This window comes from Mytilus trossulus, chromosome 14 (assembly GCF_036588685.1).
Source record: "Mytilus trossulus isolate FHL-02 chromosome 14, PNRI_Mtr1.1.1.hap1, whole genome shotgun sequence".
Taxonomy (NCBI): Eukaryota; Metazoa; Mollusca; class Bivalvia; order Mytilida; family Mytilidae; genus Mytilus; species Mytilus trossulus.
In genome coordinates, this window is record NC_086386.1 from 66,251,979 (window position 1) to 66,278,353 (window position 26,375).

A 26,375-nucleotide genomic window follows, 5' to 3' on the forward strand; every position below is an offset into this window, starting at 1 on the left:
CAAAATGACATTTTACCCATTTTCACCATTTTCCCGCCAAAATTTGTGTTTTAAGGCAAAATAAATTTTTTTCTTTATCCGTGACCTATGTTTTTTATTGGCTCATTCTTTGAAGCTATATTCAAGCTTTTCATATTTCAGTTTTGGACCAATTGTCATAGAATGTTTATTTTATATTCCGATAAAAATATGTCAACACCTCTATTTTCCCTATCATTTAATTGAAAAATGGTCCCTTTTACATACCAGTTTAAAAGGAAAATTTTGAGCTTAAATGGTCCGTGACCCCCTATTTTTTTTCAACCAATTTGATTCATTTTCTTGAAAGAATAAAATAACAAAAAATACGGCACTACTGATAGAAACTTCGAAAATAGGCCTGAGCCACCTTAAGTACAGTCTAAGTTTATTGTGTTTTTTTCATTTCAATTACTTTGTCAAACTTTCATGAGTTTTATGAAACTTTGACAGGAGTTTTTTTATGACTAAGACCAAAAAAAACGTCTAAACTAAGTTTTTGAAAATATATTGATTTCATACTTAGAATTTTACTTCATGAACCAAAGCTAATCAACAAATAACATTTAAAGATAAAAAGGATGATTTGTTTAAATTCTGTATTTTAAGAATAAATGGACTCACTTTCACAGTCAACATTTACACAAAAAAGGCTTCACTCATCAGATGGATACAAATAGAAATATTACTCAGAGTGCATGTGGCAGGGTACTTGTATGTCTGTCTAGCATGGTTCATCTCAGAGGCGGATTTAAGGGGGGTGGCAGGGGGGGGGGGAAATTGGTTGCTTATATAGGGAATCACTGAAGCGTGACTGGAGCGGGGCCCCCACTTAGGTCAGTCAGTGGGCCTCCATTTATGAAAATTTCTGAATCTTCCACTGCATCTGCCTCATTTTCATGGTTCATTGGTCAATATAAAGTTTTTATTATGCCCCATTTCTGAACAGTATGTTTCTGGTCTGTTGTGTGTCCATCCATCTGTTCGTCCCGTTTCATGTTTAAGTTTTTGGTCGAGGTAGTTTTGGATGAAGTTGAAGTCCGATCAACTTGAAACTTAGTAAACATGTTCCCTATGATAAGATCTTTCTAATTTCAATACCAAATTAGAGTTTTCATGGTCCACTGAACATAGAAAATGATAATGCGGATGGGACATCCATGTACTTGGGACACATTCTTCTTGTTTAATACTGTTGTTTCTTAGAACTATATTAATCAAAAGGTCAACTATGTTTGGTTTATTGCATGATTGTAAGTAGCTGCGGAACCTAGCTCTTAGGTCCTTATGTTGCTACGGTTCTGCAGCTAGATTGTAAGGTGTACATGTATTTCTCGTTTGGTTTATCTCACTGTGACTTCATTTTCTTGGATCTTGTTAAGTTTGTGTGTTACTTGTAGCAAAGCTTTATGTAAAAAACTATCAACAAAATCAATAGTTATTACAAAAGGCGAGACACTTCAGTGTGTGATGTCATTTCAGTCGGCTTGTTTGTCCAGAGGCGGCTTTAGGCACGGGCCTACCCTTTTTCAGAAAAAATTTGGTTGATTATATAGGGAATCACTGAAGGGTGACATGATCGGGCCCCCTCTTAGGCAGTCAGTGGGCCCCCACTTATGAAAATTTCTAGATCTGCCACTGTGTTTTTCGAGCCTGTAACTTGTCACAAACCTAGGGATAGTGATCTGGAGGGGGCAATGTTAGATAACTTCTTAAAAGCTTTATATTTTAGAAGGTGGGAGAATTGGATGCTTCATAATTTGAATATAGATTCCGTATGTTACGAAGTTTCCGTCTGTCACATGTCCATTGTCCTTGACTTCATTTTCATGGTTCAGTGTCTGTTCGAAAAAAAAAAATTGTAATGTTAATTTCTCTCTTATTATGATTACTCATAATAATAATAGGATAACTTTTTGTATGTGCGTACCTTGCGTGGTCCTCATGCCTGTCAGAAAGTTTTCACTTTACCTCGACCTCATTTAATGGGTCAGTGAACAAAGTTAAGTTTTGGTGCTCAGGTCCATATCTCAGACAGATACTATAAGCAATTGGTCTAGTAAATTTGGTGTATGGAAGGACTGTAAGGTGTACATGTCCAACTGGCAGTTGTCATCTGACCTTGACCTCATTTACGTGGTTCAGTAGTTATATTGAAGTTTTTATGTTTTAATCTGTGTTTCTTATACTGTATGTAATAGGTCAACTATATTTGTTGTATAAAACAATTGTAAGCTGTACATGTCCGTCTGGTATGGCTCGTCTAACCTTGACCTGAGATATTTTCATGGTTCATTGGTCAATGTTTTCTTGGTTAGGTCCACTTCTTAGAAACTATAAGCAATAGGTCAACTATATACATGTATTTCTTGATTGGTTTGTATAACCTTGACCTCATTTTCTTGAATCATGTTAAGTTTATGTAATAGCTGTAGAAAAGCTTTATATTTGGGACTGTCAACATAATATTAATGATTATAGTAAAAAAGGTGAGACATTTCAACGTGTACACTCTTATTTTATGAAGATATGCATTTTTAAGATCCACTTGTAAAGTCTTTCGTCAAGAACTTTTAGTGAAAAGCGTTATTCAAACACACTCTCTCGTGAAATGACTCATTAAAAAGGTATTAAACTTGTCCCATATATTTCGTGAGGTTTTCACTTTTCCCGTCAGTCAGGCAAATAAGTAATCCCTACTTTTTTCTTCATGCTTGAAGATGTTGATTTGCATTTCCGTGTATGGTTTTTTCATGACATGATACAGGTCAAGTTTGATTTTAACGATTTTAGCTTTTCTCCTTGTTAAATTCTTGATGAAATACTGTTACTAACTACTAGTTAAAATTCATTCATAATTTTAGTATTTTCCTTTTTAAAATTTTTCAATTGAACAAATGAGTCGTGTTTTCACACATTAATTTCTGATGTTACAGTATATCATGTGTATATGGTCATATATTATGAGAGGACAAACCAAGTGAATTTGAGGTTATTATGTCAAAATTCAAAGTTTAATAAAGATTGAGAATAAAAAGATTGTTATATCATATCGCTGTCAGTCCGGAAAGGTCAATCATTCATGTCAAACAGCGCTGACTAAAGTAATTGATGAATGGTTAAAATATTTAGATTGTGGAGAAATAGTTGGTACTGTGTTTTTAGATTTCAGTAAGGCTTTTGACCTTATTAACCATGCCATACTTTTAGAAACGTTAAATTTTATCTTATCAGACATATGAAAGATTGGATAAAATCATATTTGTCTGAAAGACAACAAGAAGTCCAATACCCTAACATTAAATCTGATAACTCGTTTGTAAAATTTGGAGCGCACAGCTGGCCTTACGGTTCTATTTTATGTCCTCATAGTTTTAAAAATGTGTCCGGTGATCCGGCCAACCTACCAAGATGGCTGTCATAGCTGAAAGTAGAACGTAAGGGTAAAATGTAGATTTCATTTGGCTTATATCTCTGAAACCAAAGCATTTATAACAAATTTGACAGGGAAACAATTGTTTATCAGGTCAAGATCTTCTGGCCTGAAATTTTCAGGTGAATCGGACAACCCGTTGTTTGAATATTGCCCCTATATTGATAATGTGAGGACATTTTGACGTTTTAGGTGATACAGAATACTATTATAGATAGAAATAAACTGTAAACAGCAGTAATGTTCAACAAAGTAAGATCTACAAATAAGTCAACATTACCAAAATGGTCAGTTGACCAGGAATTATTGACCTTTTTTAGTAAATTTTTAACAATTTTCATAAATTTTGTAAATTTTAGTAAATTTTTACAGAATATTTTCCTCTGCAACTACTAGGGCAAATTCGCTATAGATAGAGATAATTGTAAACAGCAAGAGTGTTCAGTAAAGTACGATCTACAAACACATCACCATCACCAAAACCCAATTTTGTCATGAATCCATTTGTGTCCTTTGTTTAATATGCACATAGACCAAGGTGCGCGACATAGGCTCTTTAGAAAAAATCTTTTCATTATTCTGCATCCAAGGTATGAAATAATTTGCCACTCAAAATAAAAAATTGTAATGTGGAATTATTCAAGAAACATTGTTGTAGTCATTTTCTTGAAAATTCTATGCAAGTTGAATAGTATGTTTTCTTTCTTTTGTTGTAAGATTTTTTTTATAAATCTTTTTTTATAAAAGCAGTAGTATAAAACCTAGATTAAATAAGAGATATCTTATAAAGTATAAATGATATAAGTATTCATATTTATTTATTTGAGATCTCTAATATATAAAATATAAATAAATTTTATAAGATATCTCATGTAGTTTATAAGATATCTTATAGAGAAATTTATATCAGATATTTTATAAACTATATGAGATATCTTATTAAGGTTATTAGATCTTGAAGTTAGAATATACAGTAAAACGACTGGCCATAAACAGCCTTTCTTTCTTATTAAACCCGGCTCTCAATATTCTTTATGTGACTGTCAAGATTCAGAAGCCTCTTATTCAGTGAGTAATTGTGGTTGGTTATCTGTCAAAATTGGTTTTCGTTCATTGTTTTTCACAAATTAGGCCTTTGATTTTCCTTTAAAGCTTTTTAATTGTTTCAAATTTTTCATTCATGCCAAGAAATCCTCGCTAAAAATTCCGGTCTACCTCCTACGGCACCCATTAGTAGTTAAAGATTTGATTTCATTTGATCAACAAATTAATTTATGACCTTCATGTACGTGTCGCTTAGCACACAGACATATACCAAATGGTCAATATTAATCATCCATGTAATTTGTTCTATTGGCTGTTAGCAGAATTTCAACGGAGGCAATTTCTTGGCATGTCAGGCCTATATTTATGGTATGAATTTTGCTCATTGTTGGAGACCGTACACGGGGTTATATAATTGGTTACATTCGCATCATTTAGACAGATGGTTAGATGTCTTATCGTATTGAAAGTCAACAAACTTCACCTTTATTTTTTTTTATCGAAGTCCTTCAAAGAAGAATAAATTAATGGTGAAATAGTATATGATTTTTTTTTCTTCATTAGAAGTCCTCATGTGAACAATCACGCAAGGACTGAAAAAGTATAAAGAAATAACCTATAACATTGCCTTATCCAATTGAATTTATTACTCAGATTAAACGACTTTACGTTTAACTGTGACGGAAAACAGCACACTGCAATTTAAAATATCAAGACGTTGTTTCACTGGTCTTTGGAACTGGTTTCAGAATGATTGCCATCAATTTAGAATCATCAGGATTAGTGACATTCAAATTGAGTGCTAGATTGTTACCACGGGAACAGACAAATGTTGGAACTTGTTCCACTTGAATGACTTTTTCATCTTCGTCATAGACTATAACGCTTGCCTGGACTCTTGCTTCGCCGTTGACGGTAGCTGAATCGTGACAGAATATCTGCAGCGTCCAACTATCTCCGTTCTTTCTGTATGTTATTTTCCATTCGCCTTCTCGTTTGTGTGTAGGTACAGGCCCTGCATAAGTTTTAACGTCAACCTGGATTCCAAAACGAAGTGTATTTTGCATTCGAACGGTGTCCACAACTAAGTCTAAGTAATTACGAGGCAGGTAAAAAGGTTCGTTAAACATAACATCTAGTTCTCCTTGTGATGGACATAGTGATCTAAATCTGTATGCCTTACAAACAAGACTATTCAATACATCCTTACATTCTTCCTGTTCAACGATATCTGAGCTTTCAATCTGATACAACTGATTAACTGTCATTTGTGGAAATCTAATCAAAGGGAATAATTTACTCGCATTTTCTCGTAGATCAGACCTATGGCTCTCATGAAATAGCCATTGAAGAAGAGATTCGTATAAGAGGTATTCATTTTGAAGAACCAAATCTTCGTTTCTTAACAGATCAGACACAAAATCGAAATCCATTCCAGGCCATTCTTTTAATCTAAGTAAAGGACCTGTATTCCATGCTATAGTCTGAGCACACTGTTGTATCAATTCTGTAAGACCCAAAGCTTTAGACCAAGCATACCATGACAAAGCATTTTTGACTTTCGGTGATTTGGCTTTGTCAATCATGTACTGTGTACATAGATTTTTGAGTGACGTTACACAGTATTTATCTGCCAAACAAAGAATACCAACAGACGACTCCACAGTGACAGATATATCGGCTGTATAAAAATAACGTAAAAATTTATCAAATACGGCTCGACATTCTGGAGCCTCACTAAGTGTTAATTCTGTTTGATTGTCCTTTGACCAGTTATCATCGTAAAGCATTGCACGGAACACGTCACTATCTTTGGCCAACACAAACTTATGAGCGGAGTAGGAATCGTCACCTATGTTCAATGTTATATCACGGAGATCTGTTTGACCATAAAATTTAGAAATATTTTCTATAAAACTTCGTTCATCTTTTAAATTTGTTTCATGCTCATCATCATTCTCTTGCTCATGTTCATCCATTTTCTAGAAGTAAAAACGAAAACATAGTTAATTATGTTAATAGAAAAACACAAGTATTTGATTAAGGTTTATGTACCCTTCTGTAGACATTTTTGTACGAACTTTTCAAACTTCAATTGTATCAAACCTACAGATATAATAAATAATAGAGATAGGTCATTTTGTACATATTCCAAGGGGAAACTTGATGCAAAGCATTATTTTTTACTGTTCCATTGCATTTAATAGAAAAAGAGGACTTTAATTGTGGCAAATAAATCAAGATTTTTACAGAAAATCCACAGCCTTTATCCTTGTAATCTCATATCTGGCAATTTGATGACTGATAGATATAGGATTATTGCATGCAGTGCTAGCATTGATTTCATTAAAACAAGTTTAAAAATGCCGTTTTTGGTTAAAACAAATATAAATATATGGCCAAAATCAAGTACACCTTTTAGTGACTCAGCACGAGGTGTTTTGGGATTTATAGGTTGCTTCGAACTTTTTGTAAAAAAATAAACACTAGCACATCATAGAAAATCAAGTGAGTAATTTATGTTTCAAATTTTATAACAAAAATCTCTGTATTTAAGGCTGTGGATTTTCTATAAAAATCTTGATTTATCTGCCACAGAGTCCTCTTTTTCTATCAAATGCAATGAAACAGTAAAAATAATGCTTTGCATCAAGTTTCCCCTTGGAATATGTACTAAATGGCCTATCTCTATTATTCATTATATCTGTAGTTTTAATACAATTGAGGTTTGAACATTCTTACAAAAATGTCTAATTACAGAAGGGTACATAAAACCTTAATAAAAACATATAAATCAGTGGTAATATAAAAAATATGTTTAACCAAACCAGAGGCTCCCAGGAGCTTAGTGTCGCTCGACTACACATATTATATTGAACCACCATCTTTCAAAATAGATTCGTCAAATAACCATGACTATTTTCCATTTGTCGTAGCTACAGCATCGCTTTCTTCCTCTATTGTGTTCATAATCGACTTTTTATCATTGGTGGAACCAGGGGGGGGGGGCGGGAATTGGAACCCCATCTTTTGGCCGATCAATGCATTTGAATAGGGACATATAGTTGGACCCCCATTTTTTTGTCCTGGATTGGGACCTCCCTTTTTAAAATTGCTGGATCCGCTCCTGCAATTTATCATGGATTGATCCAGGATTTTTAAAGGAGAGGCGTATTACAATCAACGTGAGGTGAACGGCCTCTACCCACCCACAGACCACGGACTGCTTACCTTTCCAGAGCAACAATATTATAAGTAGACATGGTCTTTACTATGCAAGGAATATCGGCAGTTAAGGCAGGCATGGTACCAGTGGTAGGCAGATATGATAGCATGTAAAGGTATGCACAGTACCAGTCGAAAGGCAGACATATAGTACAAAAGGTAGAGGTATATATGGTACCAGTGGTAGGAGCAGACTTAGTAGCACGTAGAGGTATGCATGTTACCAGTCGAGAGGAAGACATGGTACCAGAGATGGAGGTATGTATGGTACCAGTGGTAGAAGCAGCCTTGGTAACACGAAGAGGCATGTATGATACCAGTCGAGAGGAAGACATGGTACCAGAGGTAGAGGTATGTATGGTGTCAGTGGTAGAAGCAGACTTGGTAACACGTAGAGATATGTATTGTACCAGTCGAGAGGAAGACATGGTACCAGAGGTAGAGTTATGTATGGTACCAGTGGTAGAAGCAGACTTGGTAACACGTAGAGGTATGTACGGTACCAGCGTAATAGGTAGGCATAGTACCAGACAACGATTTATGCATGCTACACTGCAGAAGTAGAGGAAAACATGGTATCAGAGGTAGAGGTAGAGTGTTTTTGTGTAAGATTTTTTTCATGTTATTTTTTTTTTACAAATCTCTTACAACCAATTTGACAATAGAATATCTATGTATTACCTTATAGGTGGTTTTAAACATGAACGACGATTTTATATATATATATTTCCGGTGTTAATCAACTTCATTTGAAATAGAAAATACTAACACGAGTTTGCAAAGTAAACTAATGTCAAGAATCAGCACATCAAATAACACATAAGATACTACTTACTAATGTATGGTTTGTTCCTTAGAAGTCAATGGGTAAATAAAAGAAGTCATTATAATGCTAACAATCAGTAGTATATGTAATACTTTACAAGACCATTGGAGTGTGGAAGGTTAAACACCTCAAGTCAAACAATGCATTATATCTTTTAGGGAGAAATACAAACGCTAAAATATTTTCCCTATATCTTTTTTCATTACAGAGTCATACTTGTAATAAAAAAAAATTAAAGCTCACTGGAATATGAATTAAAAAGAGTTGTAAAAATACATAAATATATATGAGATATTACAACACCCCCTCCCTTATATATGTACATTGTCGGATGCACGCGGCTTAAAAAGCAGAACGAAAAGTGAGGTGCGCCTTTTCGCTGTTCTATTTCGTAGCGAGTACAAATACATTTTATATTTCCGACAATGTACATGCATTATTTAATCCTGCAATTTACACCCGGGACTTGACTTGAACCTTTGTGAATACAGTGCACGATTAGTCAGGGTAGACTAACAAACTCCCTTAGTGATTACAGTGCACTTTGATTCAGGGTAGACTAACAAACTCCCTTAGTGATTACAGTGCACGATGAGTCAGGGTAGACTAACAAACTCCCTTAGTGATTACAGTGCACGATGAGTCAGGGTAGACTAACAAACTCCCTTAGTACTACAGTGCACGATGAGTCAGGGTAGACTAACAAACTCCCTTAGTGATTACAGTGCACGATGAGTCAGGGTAGACTAACAAACTCCCTTAGTGATTACAGTGCACGATGAGTCAGGGTAGACTAACAAACTCCCTTAGTGATTACAGTGCACGATGAGTCAGGGTAGACTAACAAACTTCCTTAGTGATTACAGTGCACGATGAGTCAGGGTAGACTACTCCCTTAGTATTACAGTGCACGATGAGTCAGGGTAGACTAACAAACTCCCTTAGTATTACAGTGCACGATGAGTCAGGGTAGACTTACAAACTCCCTTAGTACTACAGTGTACGATGAGTCAGGGTAGACTAACAAACTCCCTTAGTATTACAGTGCACGATGAGTCAGGGTAGACTGACAAACTCCCTTAGTATTACAGTGCACGATGAGTCAGGGTAGACTAACAAACTCCCTTAGTGATTACAGTGCACGATGAGTCAGGGTAGACTAACAAACTCCCTTAGTACTACAGTGCACGATGAGTCAGGGTAGACTAACAAACTCCCTTAGTATTACAGTGCACGATGAGTCAGGGTAGACTAACAAACTCCTTAGTACTACAGTGCACGATGAGTCAGGGTAGACTAACAAACTCCCTTAGTGATTACAGTGCACGATGAGTCAGGGTAGACTAACAAACTCCCTTAGTGATTACAGTGCACGATGAGTCAGGGTAGACTAACAAACTCCCTTAGTGATTACAGTGCACGATGAGTCAGGGTAGACTAACAAACTCCCTTAGTGATTACAGTGCACGATGAGTCAGGGTAGACTAACAAACTCCCTTAGTACTACAGTGCACGATGAGTCAGGGTAGACTAACAAACTCCCTTAGTATTACAGTGCACGATGAGTCAGGGTAGACTAACAAACTCCCTTGGTGATTACAGTGCACGATGAGTCAGGGTAGACTTACAAACTCCCTTAGTGATTACAGTGCACTTTGAGTCAGGGTAGACTAACAAACTCCCTTAGTGATTACAGTGCACGATGAGTCAGGGTAGACTAACAAACTCCCTTAGTGATTACAGTGCACGATGAGTCAGGGTAGACTAACAAACTCCCTTAGTGATTACAGTGCACGATGAGTCAGGGTAGACTAACAAACTCCCTTAGAACTACAGTGCACGATGAGTCAGGGTAGACTAACAAACTCCCTTAGTATTACAGTGCACGATGAGTCAGGGTAGACTAACAAACTCCCTTAGTGATTACAGTGCACGATGAGTCAGGGTAGACTAACAAACTCCCTTAGTGATTACAGTGCACGATGAGTCAGGGTAGACTAACAAACTCCCTAAGGGATTACAGTGCACGATGAGTCAGGGTAGACTACTCCCTTAGTATTACAGTGCACGATGAGTCAGGGTAGACTAACAAACTCCCTTAGTATTACAGTGCACGATGAGTCAGGGTAGACTAACAAACTCCCTTAGTACTACAGTGCACGATGAGTCAGGGTAGACTAACAAACTCCCTTAGTACTACAGTGCACGATGAGTCAGGGTAGACTAACAAACCCCCTTAGTACTACAGTGCACGATGAGTCAGGGTAGACTAACAAACTCCCTTAGTGATTACAGTGCACGATGAGTCAGGGTAGACTAACAAACTCCCTTAGTACTACATTGCACGATGAGTCAGGGTAGACTAACAAACTCCCTTAGTACTACAGTGCACGATGAGTCAGGGTAGACTAACAAACTCCCTTAGTACTACAGTGCACGATGAGTCAGGGTAGACTAACAAACTCCCTTAGTGATTACAGTGCACGATGAGTCAGGGTAGACTAACAAACTCCCTTAGTACTACAGTGCACGATGAGTCAGGGTAGACTAACAAACTCCCTTAGTACTACAGTGCACGATGAGTCAGGGTAGACTAACAAACTCCCTTAGTACTACAGTGCACGATGAGTCAGGGTAGACTAACAAACTCCCTTAGTATTACAGTGCACGATGAGTCAGGGTAGACTAACAAACTCCCTTAGTATTACAGTGCACGATGAGTCAGGGTAGACTAACAAACTCCCTTAGTATTACAGTGCACGATGAGTCAGGGTAGACTAACAAACTCCCTTAGTATTACAGTGCACGATGAGTCAGGGTAGACTAACAAACTCCCTTAGTATTACAATGCACGATGAGTCAGGGTAGACTAACAAACTCCCTTAGTATTATAGTGCACGATGAGTCAGGGTAGACTAACAAACTCCCTTAGTGATTACAGTGCACGATGAGTCAGGGTAGACTAACAAACTCCCTTAGTACTACAGTGCACGATGAGTCAGGGTAGACTAACAAACTCCCTTAGTATTACAGTGCACGATGAGTCAGGGTAGACTAACAAACTCCCTTAGTGATTACAGTGCACGATGAGTCAGGGTAGACTAACAAACTCCCTTAGTGATTACAGTGCACGATGAGTCAGGGTAGACTAACAAACTCCCTTAGTATTACAGTGCACGATGAGTCATGGTAGACTAACAAACTCCCTTAGTGATTACAGTGCACGATGAGTCAGGGTAGACTAACAAACTCCCTTAGTATTACAGTGCACGATGAGTCAGGGTAGACTAACAAACTCCCTTAGTGATTACAGTGCACGATGAGTCAGGGTAGACTAACAAACTCCCTTAGTATTACAGTGCACGATGAGTCATGGTAGACTAACAAACTCCCTTAGTGATTACAGTGCACGATGAGTCAGGGTAGACTAACAAACTCCCTTAGTATTACAGTGCACGATGAGTCAGGGTAGACTAACAAACTCCCTTAGTACTACAGTGCACGATGAGTCAGGGTAGACTAACAAACTCCCTTAGTACTACAGTGCACGATGAGTCAGGGTAGACTAACAAACCCCCTTAGTACTACAGTGCACGATGAGTCAGGGTAGACTAACAAACTCCCTTAGTGATTACAGTGCACGATGAGTCAGGGTAGACTAACAAACTCCCTTAGTACTACATTGCACGATGAGTCAGGGTAGACTAACAAACTCCCTTAGTACTACAGTGCACGATGAGTCAGGGTAGACTAACAAACTCCCTTAGTACTACAGTGCACGATGAGTCAGGGTAGACTAACAAACTCCCTTAGTGATTACAGTGCACGATGAGTCAGGGTAGACTAACAAACTCCCTTAGTACTACAGTGCACGATGAGTCAGGGTAGACTAACAAACTCCCTTAGTACTACAGTGCACGATGAGTCAGGGTAGACTAACAAACTCCCTTAGTACTACAGTGCACGATGAGTCAGGGTAGACTAACAAACTCCCTTAGTATTACAGTGCACGATGAGTCAGGGTAGACTAACAAACTCCCTTAGTATTACAGTGCACGATGAGTCAGGGTAGACTAACAAACTCCCTTAGTATTACAGTGCACGATGAGTCAGGGTAGACTAACAAACTCCCTTAGTATTACAGTGCACGATGAGTCAGGGTAGACTAACAAACTCCCTTAGTATTACAATGCACGATGAGTCAGGGTAGACTAACAAACTCCCTTAGTATTATAGTGCACGATGAGTCAGGGTAGACTAACAAACTCCCTTAGTGATTACAGTGCACGATGAGTCAGGGTAGACTAACAAACTCCCTTAGTACTACAGTGCACGATGAGTCAGGGTAGACTAACAAACTCCCTTAGTATTACAGTGCACGATGAGTCAGGGTAGACTAACAAACTCCCTTAGTGATTACAGTGCACGATGAGTCAGGGTAGACTAACAAACTCCCTTAGTGATTACAGTGCACGATGAGTCAGGGTAGACTAACAAACTCCCTTAGTATTACAGTGCACGATGAGTCATGGTAGACTAACAAACTCCCTTAGTGATTACAGTGCACGATGAGTCAGGGTAGACTAACAAACTCCCTTAGTATTACAGTGCACGATGAGTCAGGGTAGACTAACAAACTCCCTTAGTGATTACAGTGCACGATGAGTCAGGGTAGACTAACAAACTCCCTTAGTGATTACAGTGCACGATGAGTCAGGGTATACTAACAAACTCCCTTAGTGATTACAGTGCACGATGAGTCAGGGTAGACTAACAAACTCCCTTAGTACTACAGTGCACGATGAGTCAGGGTAGACTAACAAACTTCCTTAGTGATTACAGTGCACGATGAGTCAGGGTAGACTAACAAACTCCCTTAGTGATTACAGTGCACGATGAGTCAGGGTAGACTAACAAACTCCCTTAGTACTACAGTGCACGATGAGTCAGGGTAGACTAACAAACTCCCTTAGTACTACAGTGCACGATGAGTCAGGGTAGACTAACAAACTCCCTTAGTACTACAGTGCACGATGAGTCAGGGTAGACTAACAAACTCCCTTAGTGATTACAGTGCACGATGAGTCAGGGTAGACTAACAAACTCCCTTAGTACTACATTGCACGATGAGTCAGGGTAGACTAACAAACTCCCTTAGTACTACAGTGCACGATGAGTCAGGGTAGACTAACAAACTCCCTTAGTACTACAGTGCACGATGAGTCAGGGTAGACTAACAAACTCCCTTAGTGATTACAGTGCACGATGAGTCAGGGTAGACTAACAAACTCCCTTAGTACTACAGTGCACGATGAGTCAGGGTAGACTAACAAACTCCCTTAGTACTACAGTGCACGATGAGTCAGGGTAGACTAACAAACTCCCTTAGTGATTACAGTGCACGATGAGTCAGGGTAGACTAACAAACTCCCTTAGTATTACAGTGCACGATGAGTCATGGTAGACTAACAAACTCCCTTAGTGATTACAGTGCACGATGAGTCAGGGTAGACTAACAAACTCCCTTAGTATTACAGTGCACGATGAGTCAGGGTAGACTAACAAACTCCCTTAGTATTACAGTGCACGATGAGTCAGGGTAGACTAACAAACTCCCTTAGTGATTACAGTGCACGATGAGTCAGGGTATACTAACAAACTCCCTTAGTACTACAGTGCACGATGAGTCAGGGTAGACTAACAAACTCCCTTAGTGATTACAGTGCACGCTGAGTCAGGGTAGACTAACAAACTCCCTTAGTGATTACAGTGCACGATGAGTCAGGGTAGACTAACAAACTCCCTTAGTGATTACAGTGCACGATGAGTCAGGGTAGACTAATAAACTCCCTTAGTACTACAGTGCACGATGAGTCAGGGTAGACTAACAAACTCCCTTAGTGATTACAGTGCACGATGAGTCAGGGTAGACTAACAAACTCCCTTAGTATTACAGTGCACGATGAGTCAGGGTAGACTAACAAACTCCCTTAGTGATTACAGTGCACGATGAGTCAGGGTAGACTAACAAACTCCCTTAGTGATTACAGTGTACGATGAGTCAGGGTAGACTAACAAACTCCCTTAGTGATTACAGTGCACGATGAGTCAGGGTAGACTAACAAACTCCCTTAGTATTACAGTGCACGATGAGTCAGGGTAGACTAACAAACTCCCTTAGTATTACAGTGCACGATGAGTCAGGGTAGACTAACAAACTCCCTTAGTATTACAGTGCACGATGAGTCAGGGTAGACTAACAAACTCCCTTAGTATTACAGTGCACGATGAGTCAGGGTAGACTAACAAACTCCCTTAGTATAACAGTGCACGATGAGTCAGGGTAGACTAACAAACTCCCTTAGTATTACAGTGCACGATGAGTCAGGGTAGACTAACAAACTCCCTTAGTGATTACAGTGCACGATGAGTCAGGGTAGACTAACAAACTCCCTTAGTGATTACAGTGCACGATGAGTCAGGGTAGACTAACAAACTCCCTTAGTGATTACAGTGCACGATGAGTCAGGGTAGACTAACAAACTCCCTTAGTGATTACAGTGCACGATGAGTCAGGGTAGACTAACAAACTCCCTTAGTGATTACAGTGCACGATGAGTCAGGGTAGACTAACAAACTCCCTTAGTGATTACAGTGCACGATGAGTCAGGGTAGACTAACAAACTCCCTTAGTGATTACAGTGCACGATGAGTCAGGGTAGACTAACAAACTCCCTTAGTGATTACAGTGCACGATGAGTCAGGGTAGACTACTCCCTTAGTATTACAGTGCACGATGAGTCAGGGTAGACTAACAAACTCCCTTAGTATTACAGTGCACGATGAGTCAGGGTAGACTAACAAACTCCCTTAGTGATTACAGTGCACGATGAGTCAGGGTAGACTAACAAACTCCCTTAGTATTACAGTGCACGATGAGTCAGGGTAGACTAACAAACTCCCTTAGTATTACAGTGCACGATGAGTCAGGGTAGACTAACAAACTCCCTTAGTATTACAGTGCACGATGAGTCAGGGTAGACTAACACACTCCCTTAGTGATTACAGTGCACGATGAGTCAGGGTAGACTAACAAACTCCCTTAGTATTACAGTGCACGATGAGTCAGGGTAGACTAACAAACTCCCTTAGTGATTACAGTGCACGATGAGTCAGGGTAGACTAACAAACTCCCTTAGTGATTACAGTGCACGATGAGTCAGGGTAGACTAACAAACTCCCTTAGTACTACAGTTCACGATGAGTCAGGGTAGACTAACAAACTCCCTTAGTGATTACAGTGCACGATGAGTCAGGGTAGACTAACAAACTCCCTTAGTGATTACAGTGCACGATGAGTCAGGGTAGACTAACAAACTCCCTTAGTGATTACAGTGCACGATGAGTCAGGGTAGACTAACAAACTCCCTTAGTGATTACAGTGCACGATGAGTCAGGGTAGACTACTCCCTTAGTATTACAGTGCACGATGAGTCAGGGTAGACTAACAAACTCCCTTAGTATTACAGTGCACGATGAGTCAGGGTAGACTACTCCCTTAGTATTACAGTGCACGATGAGTCAGGGTAGACTAACAAACTCCCTTAGTATTACAGTGCACGATGAGTCAGGGTAGACTAACAAACTCCCTTAGTATTACAGTGCACGATGAGTCAGGGTAGACTAACACACTCCCTTAGTGATTACAGTGCACGATGAGTCAGGGTAGACTAACACACTCCCTTAGTATTACAGTGCACGATGAGTCAGGGTAGACTAACAAACTCCCTTAGTGATTACAGTGCACGATGAGTCAGGGTAGACTAACAAACTCCCTTAGTGATTACAGTGCACGATGAGTCAGGGTAGACTAACAAACTCCCTTAGTACTACAGTTCACGATGAGTCAGGGTAGACTAACAAACTCCCTTAGTGATTACAGTGCACGATGAGTCAGGGTAGACTAACAAACTCCCTTAGTGATTACAGTGCACGATGAGTCAGGGTAGACTAACAAACTCCCTTAGTGATTACAGTGCACGATGAGTCAGGGTAGACTAACAAACTCCCTTAGTGATTACAGTGCACGATGAGTCAGGGTAGACTACTCCCTTAGTATTACAGTGCACGATGAGTCAGGGTAGACTAACAAACTCCCTTAGTATTACAGTGCACGATGAGTCAGGGTAGACTACTCCCTTAGTATTACAGTGCACGATGAGTCAGGGTAGACTAACAAACTCCCTTAGTGATTACAGTGCACGATGAGTCAGGGTAGACTAACAAACTCCCTTAGTGATTACAGTGCACGATGAGTCAGGGTAGACTAACAAACTCCCTTAGTACTACAGTGCACGATGAGTCAGGGTAGACTAACAAACTCCCTTAGTACTACAGTGCACGAGGAGTCAGGGTAGACTAACAAACTCCCTTAGTACTACAGTGCACGATGAGTCAGGGTAGACTAACAAACTCCCTTAGTGATTACAGTGCACGATGAGTCAGGGTAGACTAACAAACTCCCTTAGTGATTACAGTGCACGATGAGTCAGGGTAGACTAACAAACTCCCTTAGTACTACAGTGCACGATGAGTCAGGGTAGACTAACAAACTCCCTTAGTGATTACAGTGCACGATGAGTCAGGGTAGACTAACAAACTCCCTTAGTACTACAGTGCACGACGAGTCAGGGTAGACTTACAAACTCCCTTAGTGATTACAGTGCACGATGAGTCAGGGTAGACTAACAAACTCCCTTAGTATTACAGTGCACGATGAGTCAGGGTAGACTAAAAAAACTCCCTTAGTATTACAGTGCACGATGAGTCAGGGTAGACTAACAAACTCCCTTAGTACTTAAACATTTTTAAAGATCTATGAATACGTAATATATAACTATCGGTAAACCTTTGACGGTTCATTTCTTTATATAATTATTTACAATTGTATATCACATCAATAAGTTAAGAGTAAAATGATTAAACCAAAAACTATAAGTAATATTTTCTCAAATTCTCACGAAGCTTCATGTTACTCATAGTATTGTGAATTTCAGTAGAGAGTGGTGGAAAAAAAACTATTTAAAATGGCCCAATGTGTGAAAGAATTACAGAGTTGTTTATATTTAACCTACATGGAACCTTTGAAGTGGTTATTTATTATTTGATTACGACATCGTTATACGTGGGAAGAAACAAACAAATCAACAAAAGTATAAGGCTCAAATTACACCAACAAGAGACCTCAAAGCAAATAACTTACCCATTCAACAACCTCATGACATTTACCCATTCAACAACATCATGACATTTACCCATTCAACAACATCATGACATCTACCCATTCAACAACCTCATGACATCTACCCATTCAACAACATCATGACATCTACCCATTCAACAACATCATGACATTTACCCATTCAACAACATCATGACATTTACCCATTCAACAACATCATGACATTTACCCATTCAACAACATCATGACATATACCCATTCAACAACCTCATGACATATACCCATTAAACAACATCATGACATTTACCCATTCAACAACATCATGACATTTACCCATTCAACAACATCATGACATCTACCCATTCAACAACCTCATGACATATACCCATTCAACAACCTCATGACATTTACCCATTCAACAACCTCATGACATTTACATTAAAGAAATTAGAATCTGTTTTCTCATAGACAGAAAGCATATAGGAAATCCTGTTTGAAAAAAAAACCATTTTATTCACAGCGCAAAAATAACGAGATTTGGAACAGAGTCACGTGTACCTAAAACAAGATTTTCAAGACAATGCCAAAACAATTTATAAAAATTGTCAACTGCGAAGGTAATTTATTTGTTAATCAGTGTCGATCCACAAATTTTCTTAATTTGGGGCCCACTGACTACCTAAGAGGGGGCCCGTTCGGGTCATGCTTCAGTGATTCCCTATATAATCAACCAAATTTTCCCAGGAAAAGTTGGGGCCCGTGACCGGCCCCCTCTAAGTCCGCCACGAATGTCTCTAAACTATCAATACTTTGGTTTATGGGAATAGATATATATATATATATATATCGCTGAGGATATATTTAGTAAAGAAACAGAGAGAAGTTTTAAAGCATCTTTAACAAATACCAGAAAATGGAGACAAATTTTTATTTTGGGTTAAAATAAAATAAAAAGACATTGTAAATCAATTGATTTGAAAAAGGGGAATAACATCAAACCAACCAATAAAGGAGACATTTTACAGTTTATACTAGCGATAAGCTAAATATTTGGAATGCGTAAAACCAAGAATGTGTTTGAAATCAGCCATTTTAACGACTCGCATAAACTCATCACGTACTGACGCTGTTAAAACGTGCAAGACGAGTGTTTCAATATAAAAGAGGGACCGGGACACTTCAAAATACAATGTAGATAGATAAGAAGATATGGTAAGAGTGCCGATGTACAACTCTCCATCCAAGTCACAATGTGTAAAAGAAACACCATTATAGGTCAAAGACGTGTACGGTCTTCAACACGGAGCTTACTAGTAATTTGGCTCACACCTTACAGCAAACTATAATGAACCCCACAAATGACTAGTTGAGAACCATTCAAAAGTTCACATATATTTCAAAAATTGTTCGCAAGGTCGCTATCGATTATAATTTCACTTACACCCCAGCTCTATTGTTATACTTCATAGTTTCTATTTTAGGAACAACGCTCTTGTAAAAAAACATTATAGTGAAATCATATTAAAATACTGAGTGAACAGTTATCATAAAAATAGTTGGTAAGTTACTAACAGAAATTTTATGGAAAATAGGTACTATGCAAACACATTCCTAACGTACCAACGTCAATCTTTTTTTCTACTCGCAGTATATTTCTTTATTTAAAACATTACAATGTAACCAGGTGTCTCATGCATCAGAGATAAATGGAGAATCAGATGTATATATTTTAATTTTATCTAAATTAGCATCTACATTTTTTACTGTGAGTCGGAGTTTTCAATAAGTATGGGATTCGAAATCAGAACCTAAGTGTCAAGATGCTATTGTTAAACGACTACTTAAACCACTTGGCTGCCGAAACCCCCATGTAACTGTAACATGGCCACTTAAACCACTCGACTGCCGCAGCCCCGTGTAACTGTTGTAGGCCTACTTAAACCACTCGGAGCCGCTGCCGCAGCCCCCATGTAACTGTCACAGGACTACTTTAACCACGTAAGTGTTCATTAGGACAATCGATTTCGAAACAATAAGATCATATATAGGGAGACAGGACAGACATGCATCCGCGACTCTTTTGATCCTAGGCTACTTTGACCTAATTACAGTAAAACTTAAATCATCAGTTTGGGCTTTTTATGCCCCACCTACGATAGTAGAGGGGCATTATGTTTTCTGGTCTGTGCGTCCGTTCGTTCGTCCGTCCGTCTGTTCCGCTTCAGGTTACAGTTTTTGGTCAAGGTAGTTTTTGGTAAAGTCCAATCAACTTCAAACTTAGTACACATGTTCCCTATGATATGTTCTTTCTTATTTTAATGTCAAATTAGAGTTTTTATCCCAATGTCACGGTCCACTGAACATAGAAAATGATAGTGCAAGTGGGGCATTCGTGTACTGAGGACACATTCTTGTTTACTTTTGTTTTAAAAATGGCTCATTTTCAATCTTAACAATAAATATGTGTTAACTCAGAAAATTGCTGTAGTATTTAAAAGTTGTACATTAGGTAATATCAGCCGGTTTAAATATCCTAACAAGGTAAATAAAAGTATGGTAAGGGTGTGAATTCATTGACCGTCATAGCAATTGTCAGATACTAAATAATCTTAACATAATTTAAAGAAGAATGGAGACCATCTTTGTCGAAAGACTTTCATTTGTATTTGGTAATTAATTGTTCCGCCAAGGAGTAACTGCTTTGATCTTTCATGTCCTCTGTATTGTTTGTATATGTGTGTGTATACGACTCTGGTTGAATTGAGGTATACGCATTGACTAGAGACCTAATGGAATACTTTCTTTTCTTTTCTTATCGAAAAATCCAGTCTGTATAATAAGAAGCATATCAGAAATATAAATATAATATCAACCAAGGAATGTTGATTTTTGAATTATTTATTTTGAACTGTAACCGGGCTGTCTGAGAACTGTTTTAGACCTGTGGCAACAGTTCGAACAGTTCCCCTTACTTATAAAGTTAAATTTGGTGCCATCTGTAGAGACGAAAAAGATAACATTTCAAAATCCAGGAAAGTTTTTAATTTTCTTAAGCCTAAAATACATTCCGTTTTTATTTTTCTATGTCAATCCATGCATTAAAGCTTCTCAAGTTGATCAGGTTTGTCTAACCCCAAAATATTTAATAAGTGTAAACGACATATTCGTCATTAGATTAAAATCAACAATAAAAAATGTGTATACACCTACACAGACCATAAATACTAACATTAAATGTCACAATCATGCTAATTATCAAACCATGAATTCACAAGTTAAAGGTCACGAAACCTCTGACAGACAGGCATATGCATCTAACTGTAATTTTATTATATTATAGACTAAATATTTACATATATCAACTATAGTAACAAACAAAAAACACGCATCGCCTTCAAAAAAAGAGCATTGAACAGTGATGTAGCAAGGATTTGAAAAAATCAGCGAAAAAAAATTTTGTCCATATGACATGTATGAGACAGATCTATAGTCAGACAGATCTGGGACCATATGTGATATATACGCTCAATACGTTAGATTAAGACCCTGATAGGACAGACATAAAATTGGTGATATAATAGCCCCCCTCCTTATACATGTTATACTGTATAACTCAACTGATATCATTTTTAAAACCTGATTTTATTTTTTTATACGTGTATTCTACATTTTGGTTTTAAATCTGCCACGAATCCAACGTATGGTCGATACGAATATTTTTCTAAATAAAAAGACCAAAACAATTAAAGTGACTTAAAACAAAGGCATTTGTTGGTGTTCCTTACCTTGTTCTTAACTTCCATGGAGGGTATTACTCCATCAGACCCTACATGCCCTAAACCGATCCCCGATCTAGTGTCGTTTCCATCCATACTATTCATTCCAAATGAATTCCAACAATATCAATAATCCTTTATACAGCTGTCACTATATCAAATGTGCAGTCAAATAGTTAAAAACTTCAACGTAGTAATTGACCCTATTCATAGATCTAGATTAAATGAACTTGTATGAATCACGTGTGTGTCATGTGTTTTATGGTTACCTGTATTTTTAACAAAACAAACATACCAACTTGTAATTATCAATATTTACAAAACTTTATGTATGAAACGCCAAATTGACTATAAACCACCGTTTCAAATGCCCGCGCGGTGCTGCTACATTTGATATATCACAAATCTTTAGGATATGGTTGAATTGTGTGGAATAACCACTAAATGTCTTCTTTTAAAGAGTATTTTTTTAAATATCTGTCATTTGATATACATTTTTCACAAGTTTGTAAATTCTTTATCGAACAAAAAATAATATACAGACGGCACAAATCAATCGATTTTATGTGCATCGAATTAGTAATCAAATGTTTTACCGTAGTTTCACTTTCATTGTTTTCATTCTTTATCTTTAAATAACCAGTACACGTACAATGCATGCGTTGTCAATCTCTAGCTATAGGGGTTAAATTGAAAATCACATGAATACGGATTTAAAGAGGTCGACTCATTCACTTGCAAGTGAATAACTAATTATCAATGTTTCTTAGCGTAATTTGACAAAATTGAACCTTTTTGGCTGCAAAAAGCGAATTGTTATTTCACTATTTCACTTTCATTATTGAATAATTACATTAGATGTATGTTTCATTATAAGACGTTATTCTGATTGGCTAACTGCATATCACATGTTATTCCGTAATCAATTGCATCAGACAATAATATTTATCATGCATGATGACACGAGGTCCCACAATAAAGTGCACAGGTGAATTAAATTAAACTTGATAAAAATCGTGTTTTCATGATCCTAGCTAAAAAATGTAATTATAAGTATTGAATGCTTCTTTTTGTAACTTTATAGGGTTGTAAAAGCGTCGACCGTGCGTACATTTTTAGAATGAAGCGCTTCCGCGATTCATACAAAATGTACTTCGGTCAACGCGTTTACACCCCCAATAAATTTACAAAAAGAAGCATTCAATTCTTAATTGAACATAAAAAATCAAACTTTAGATTTTTTTTTATATATCTCGTAGCTAGTGCCCCTTTAAAAACTTGTTATTGGTCTCCTTTCATCAGTTCCAATTAATGACTCACTTGTAAAGAAACAAGAGTGCACAGGCTGAAATGTATCACCTCGTCTGCTATGACCATTGATTTAATTTTGATAGTCCCTAAGTACAAAGCTTTACTGCAAGTTTAACAAGTACACATAACATGGAAATGATGTCAAGGGCACGGATAAGCCAGACGAGAAATACATGTTCACCTTACAATCATTCAAATATATAGCCCATGATTGGAATAATAAGTATTCTTATTATTATTCTGCTATAGTTGAAATATAAGTTATGGTTTCTTATAAACAAACTTTACCAAGAAAACTAAGCCTTGACTATAATGAACCATGAAAATGAGGTCAAGGTCAGATGAACGATGCCAATAAGACAATTACACCTTGCAAGCAATCAATGCATTAACTGTAGTTTAAAGCCTATACCTAGTAAAATCTACGGAACAAACCAAACCATGAAAACTTACCATTGACCAATGAACCATGAAGTCTAGGTCAAGGTCAGATGATACCTGCCAGACAAACAAATACACCTTACCATCCTTCCATACACTGAATATAGCTAACTTTTTAGCTATAGTTTAAAGGGGCACTAGCTGTCAAATTCATGGTCACCAATTTGACTCAAATTCTCATATTTGATTTATAACAATGTAAAACATTTATCCAATCTATCAAACGTTTAATATAAACAGTTTACAGAGCATGGGGTAGATGATATGTAGGTTCGTTTCGTGTGTATTTAAATCCAGACGCCATCTAATTAACTATCGATTTGACCTCAGATGACCATATAAGCGATGTAAACACAAATAAAGATATGAATAGGTTAAACCAGCACGTGCAATTGGATTTTTATAGGTCTGTTTGATTTGAATTTATAGATTAAAAATATAAGTTTCTCATTGTTTTTAACCGCATAAGAATGATTTATGTTGATCGAATTAGTAATCAAATGATTTACCGTAGTTTCACTTTCATTGTTGACATTTTTTTTCTTTAAATAACCAGTTCACGTACAATGCATGCGTTGTCAGTCTCTAGCTAGGGGGTTAAATTAAGTTCACATGAATACCGGTTAGAATGATGATGACGTTTTCACTTGCAAGTGAATCAGTCAAAAATTATGTATAATCGCTTATTTCAACAAAATTAAAGCAAATTGATTGCTAAAAGCAAATTATTATTTCATTATTCCAATCTAATTAATGATTAATCTAAAAAAAATATACTTTATTTTTTTATATATATCGTAGCTAGTGCTCCTTTAAGAAAAAAATCTGAAAGTTAAACAATGCGAGTTAAAAAAATAAATTAGTAAAACCGCACCACTTTATTTCAAGAGTCAAGAAATGGACGAATTCAACTTCTCTAGCCGAAACAAATCAATAACTTTCATATTTGCAATATTGTCTTTAAAGCGATACCAGCATATACAATTTGAATTATCATTTAACTGAAACTCAAGAAGGTTCAATCTTCATCTAAATTTAGAGTCAGTATTATGTGAATTTTGGAGGTTGTGCTTAAAGAAAATTATTTATGTTTTTCCTATATTTTCAAAAAGATTGAACAGTTACTTGCTACATTAAATTTTTCACATGTTTGGAAAAATCATGATACTATTTCAAAAAAGCGTTTATTATATGCAATTCATACCAAACTTAATGATAGATATCTTAATTATTGGAAATGAAATATATTTTGTGATAATAAATCAGTACATGGTAATAAGCTGAGAACATATAGACAGCTTAAAGAAAATTATAAATTGGAAACCTATTTATTGTTAAATATAGACAGAAAAGTAATAGGGAATTTTGCTAAAATTCGTATTAGTAATAGTGTTCTTAGAATTGAACAAGGGCGTCACACTAAAACCCCTGTAGAAGAAAGAATTTGTCCTTTGTGTCTCTTAGAAGTAGAAGATGAATTTCATTTCACTTTAAAATGTACAAAATTAAATATAATTAGAGACCAACTGTTTTCCAGAATTAGGGAAATAGTTCCCTCTTTTTTCAATATGACTAATGAAGCAAGATTTAAATTTTTGTATACGTGTGTTGAGACTGATATAATTAGAATTATTGTTAAATTTATAAGCGACATGTACATTTCTAGAAATGCTCTATTAAGCACTAAATAACTTTGTGGTACCACCTCCTCATATAATGTTTATAAATTTGGTATGATATATATATATATGTTTGTATGTTTGTGTATAACAAATTTGTATTGTCTTGGTATCAATCCTCTAATTTTGGATTTTAAACCAATAAAAATTACTTACTTACTTACTTACTGAAAAGTGATAAAACACACAATTCAACTTCTCTAGCCGAAACAAATCAATAACTTTCATATTTGCAATATTGTCTTTAAAGCGATACCAGCATATATACAATTTGAAATATCATTTAACTGAAACTCAAGAAGGTTCAATCTTCATCTAAATTTAGAGTCAGTATTATGTGAATTTTGGAGGTTGTGCTTAAAGAAAATTATTTATGTTTTTCCTATATTTTCACTGAAAAGTGATAAAACACACACGAGTCTCGGTATCATCTCTAAAATATGCCGAGGTCTTTGTCTCTAACCCTCGTTTCTCCTTTTGCATTAATGATGAATTATTTGATACCAAGTTAATATCCATTTTACACTTAAAGTTATAATCTATAACTGTATGATCTGTGTATTCTGTATGCATTGACAATTGTGTATGCTAAGGAACTTACTTTTACTTTGTTTGTATCATCCTGTCTGTTTAGAAGACAACAAAAATCAATACTGTGACAATTACCTGTACTGGGGTAGTTCAGCTATAATCACCCGATGATTTGTAAAATGACAAAGAAAAACAAAGAAAATACCAACGTAACATCAAATTACATAGAGAATAATACATGGCAAAATCCGTATCATATGTCATATCATCCCGAGACATCAATATCAGCCCGAGGGCCTTTAGGCCCGAGGGATGATATTGGTCGAGGGTGATACGGCATGTGATACGGATTTTGCCATGTATTATACGCTTTATCATATATTTCAACAGAAGAGTATTATAGTATATGAACTGTTTTCTGATCCATAGCACTGGGTTACCTTCAGTTTTGCTTTTAAAAAAAGCTTTAAAATATTTTGTTTATTATTGTATAAATTTAAGTGTTTTGTATTTTTTATAGTTGCATTGAGTGTGCCAAAAAATATGTTGTAAAAACTTGATGTTCGTGACGTCACATACAATATGAAAACTTGATGTACGTGACGTTACATACCAAACAATGACGTCATTCCAAAAAATTACCTATTTTTAGAAAAAAAATTCTTAAGCCAAAAAATACCCTAAAAACTGACTTTAGTTAAAAAAAAAAAAAAAAAAAAAAAAGGTATGCGATACGGGGTATGCGATACGGGTTTAGCCATGCGATACGGGGTATGCGATACAGGGTAGGTGATACAGACTGGAAAAAAGAACCTTTATTAGATATACAAAATAGCTGTATTTTGTACTA

At 36.8% G+C, this 26,375-nt stretch overlaps 1 protein-coding gene across 4 annotated transcripts; it reads right to left on the minus strand.

Annotated features, from left to right (window-relative positions):
* Positions 1 to 5,019: 5,019 nt before the first annotated feature.
* Positions 5,020 to 25,746, minus strand: LOC134695653 (BTB/POZ domain-containing protein 17-like). 4 transcript variants are annotated; one of them, XM_063556989.1, is made up of 2 exons: positions 25,596 to 25,746; positions 5,020 to 6,477 (listed from the first exon to the last, which is right to left on the minus strand). In XM_063556989.1, the coding sequence occupies exon 2, from the start codon at positions 6,472 to 6,474 to the stop codon at positions 5,206 to 5,208; it is 1,269 nt and encodes a 422-aa protein (XP_063413059.1). In that variant the 5' UTR covers positions 6,475 to 6,477; positions 25,596 to 25,746; the 3' UTR covers positions 5,020 to 5,205. The 4 variants fall into 4 exon arrangements, with proteins under 4 accessions (XP_063413059.1, XP_063413058.1, XP_063413057.1 ...); XM_063556988.1 differs by lacking the exon at positions 25,596 to 25,746 and adding an exon at positions 23,328 to 23,439; XM_063556987.1 differs by lacking the exon at positions 25,596 to 25,746 and adding an exon at positions 21,833 to 21,871.
* Between the last annotated feature and the right edge of the window lie 629 nt (positions 25,747 to 26,375).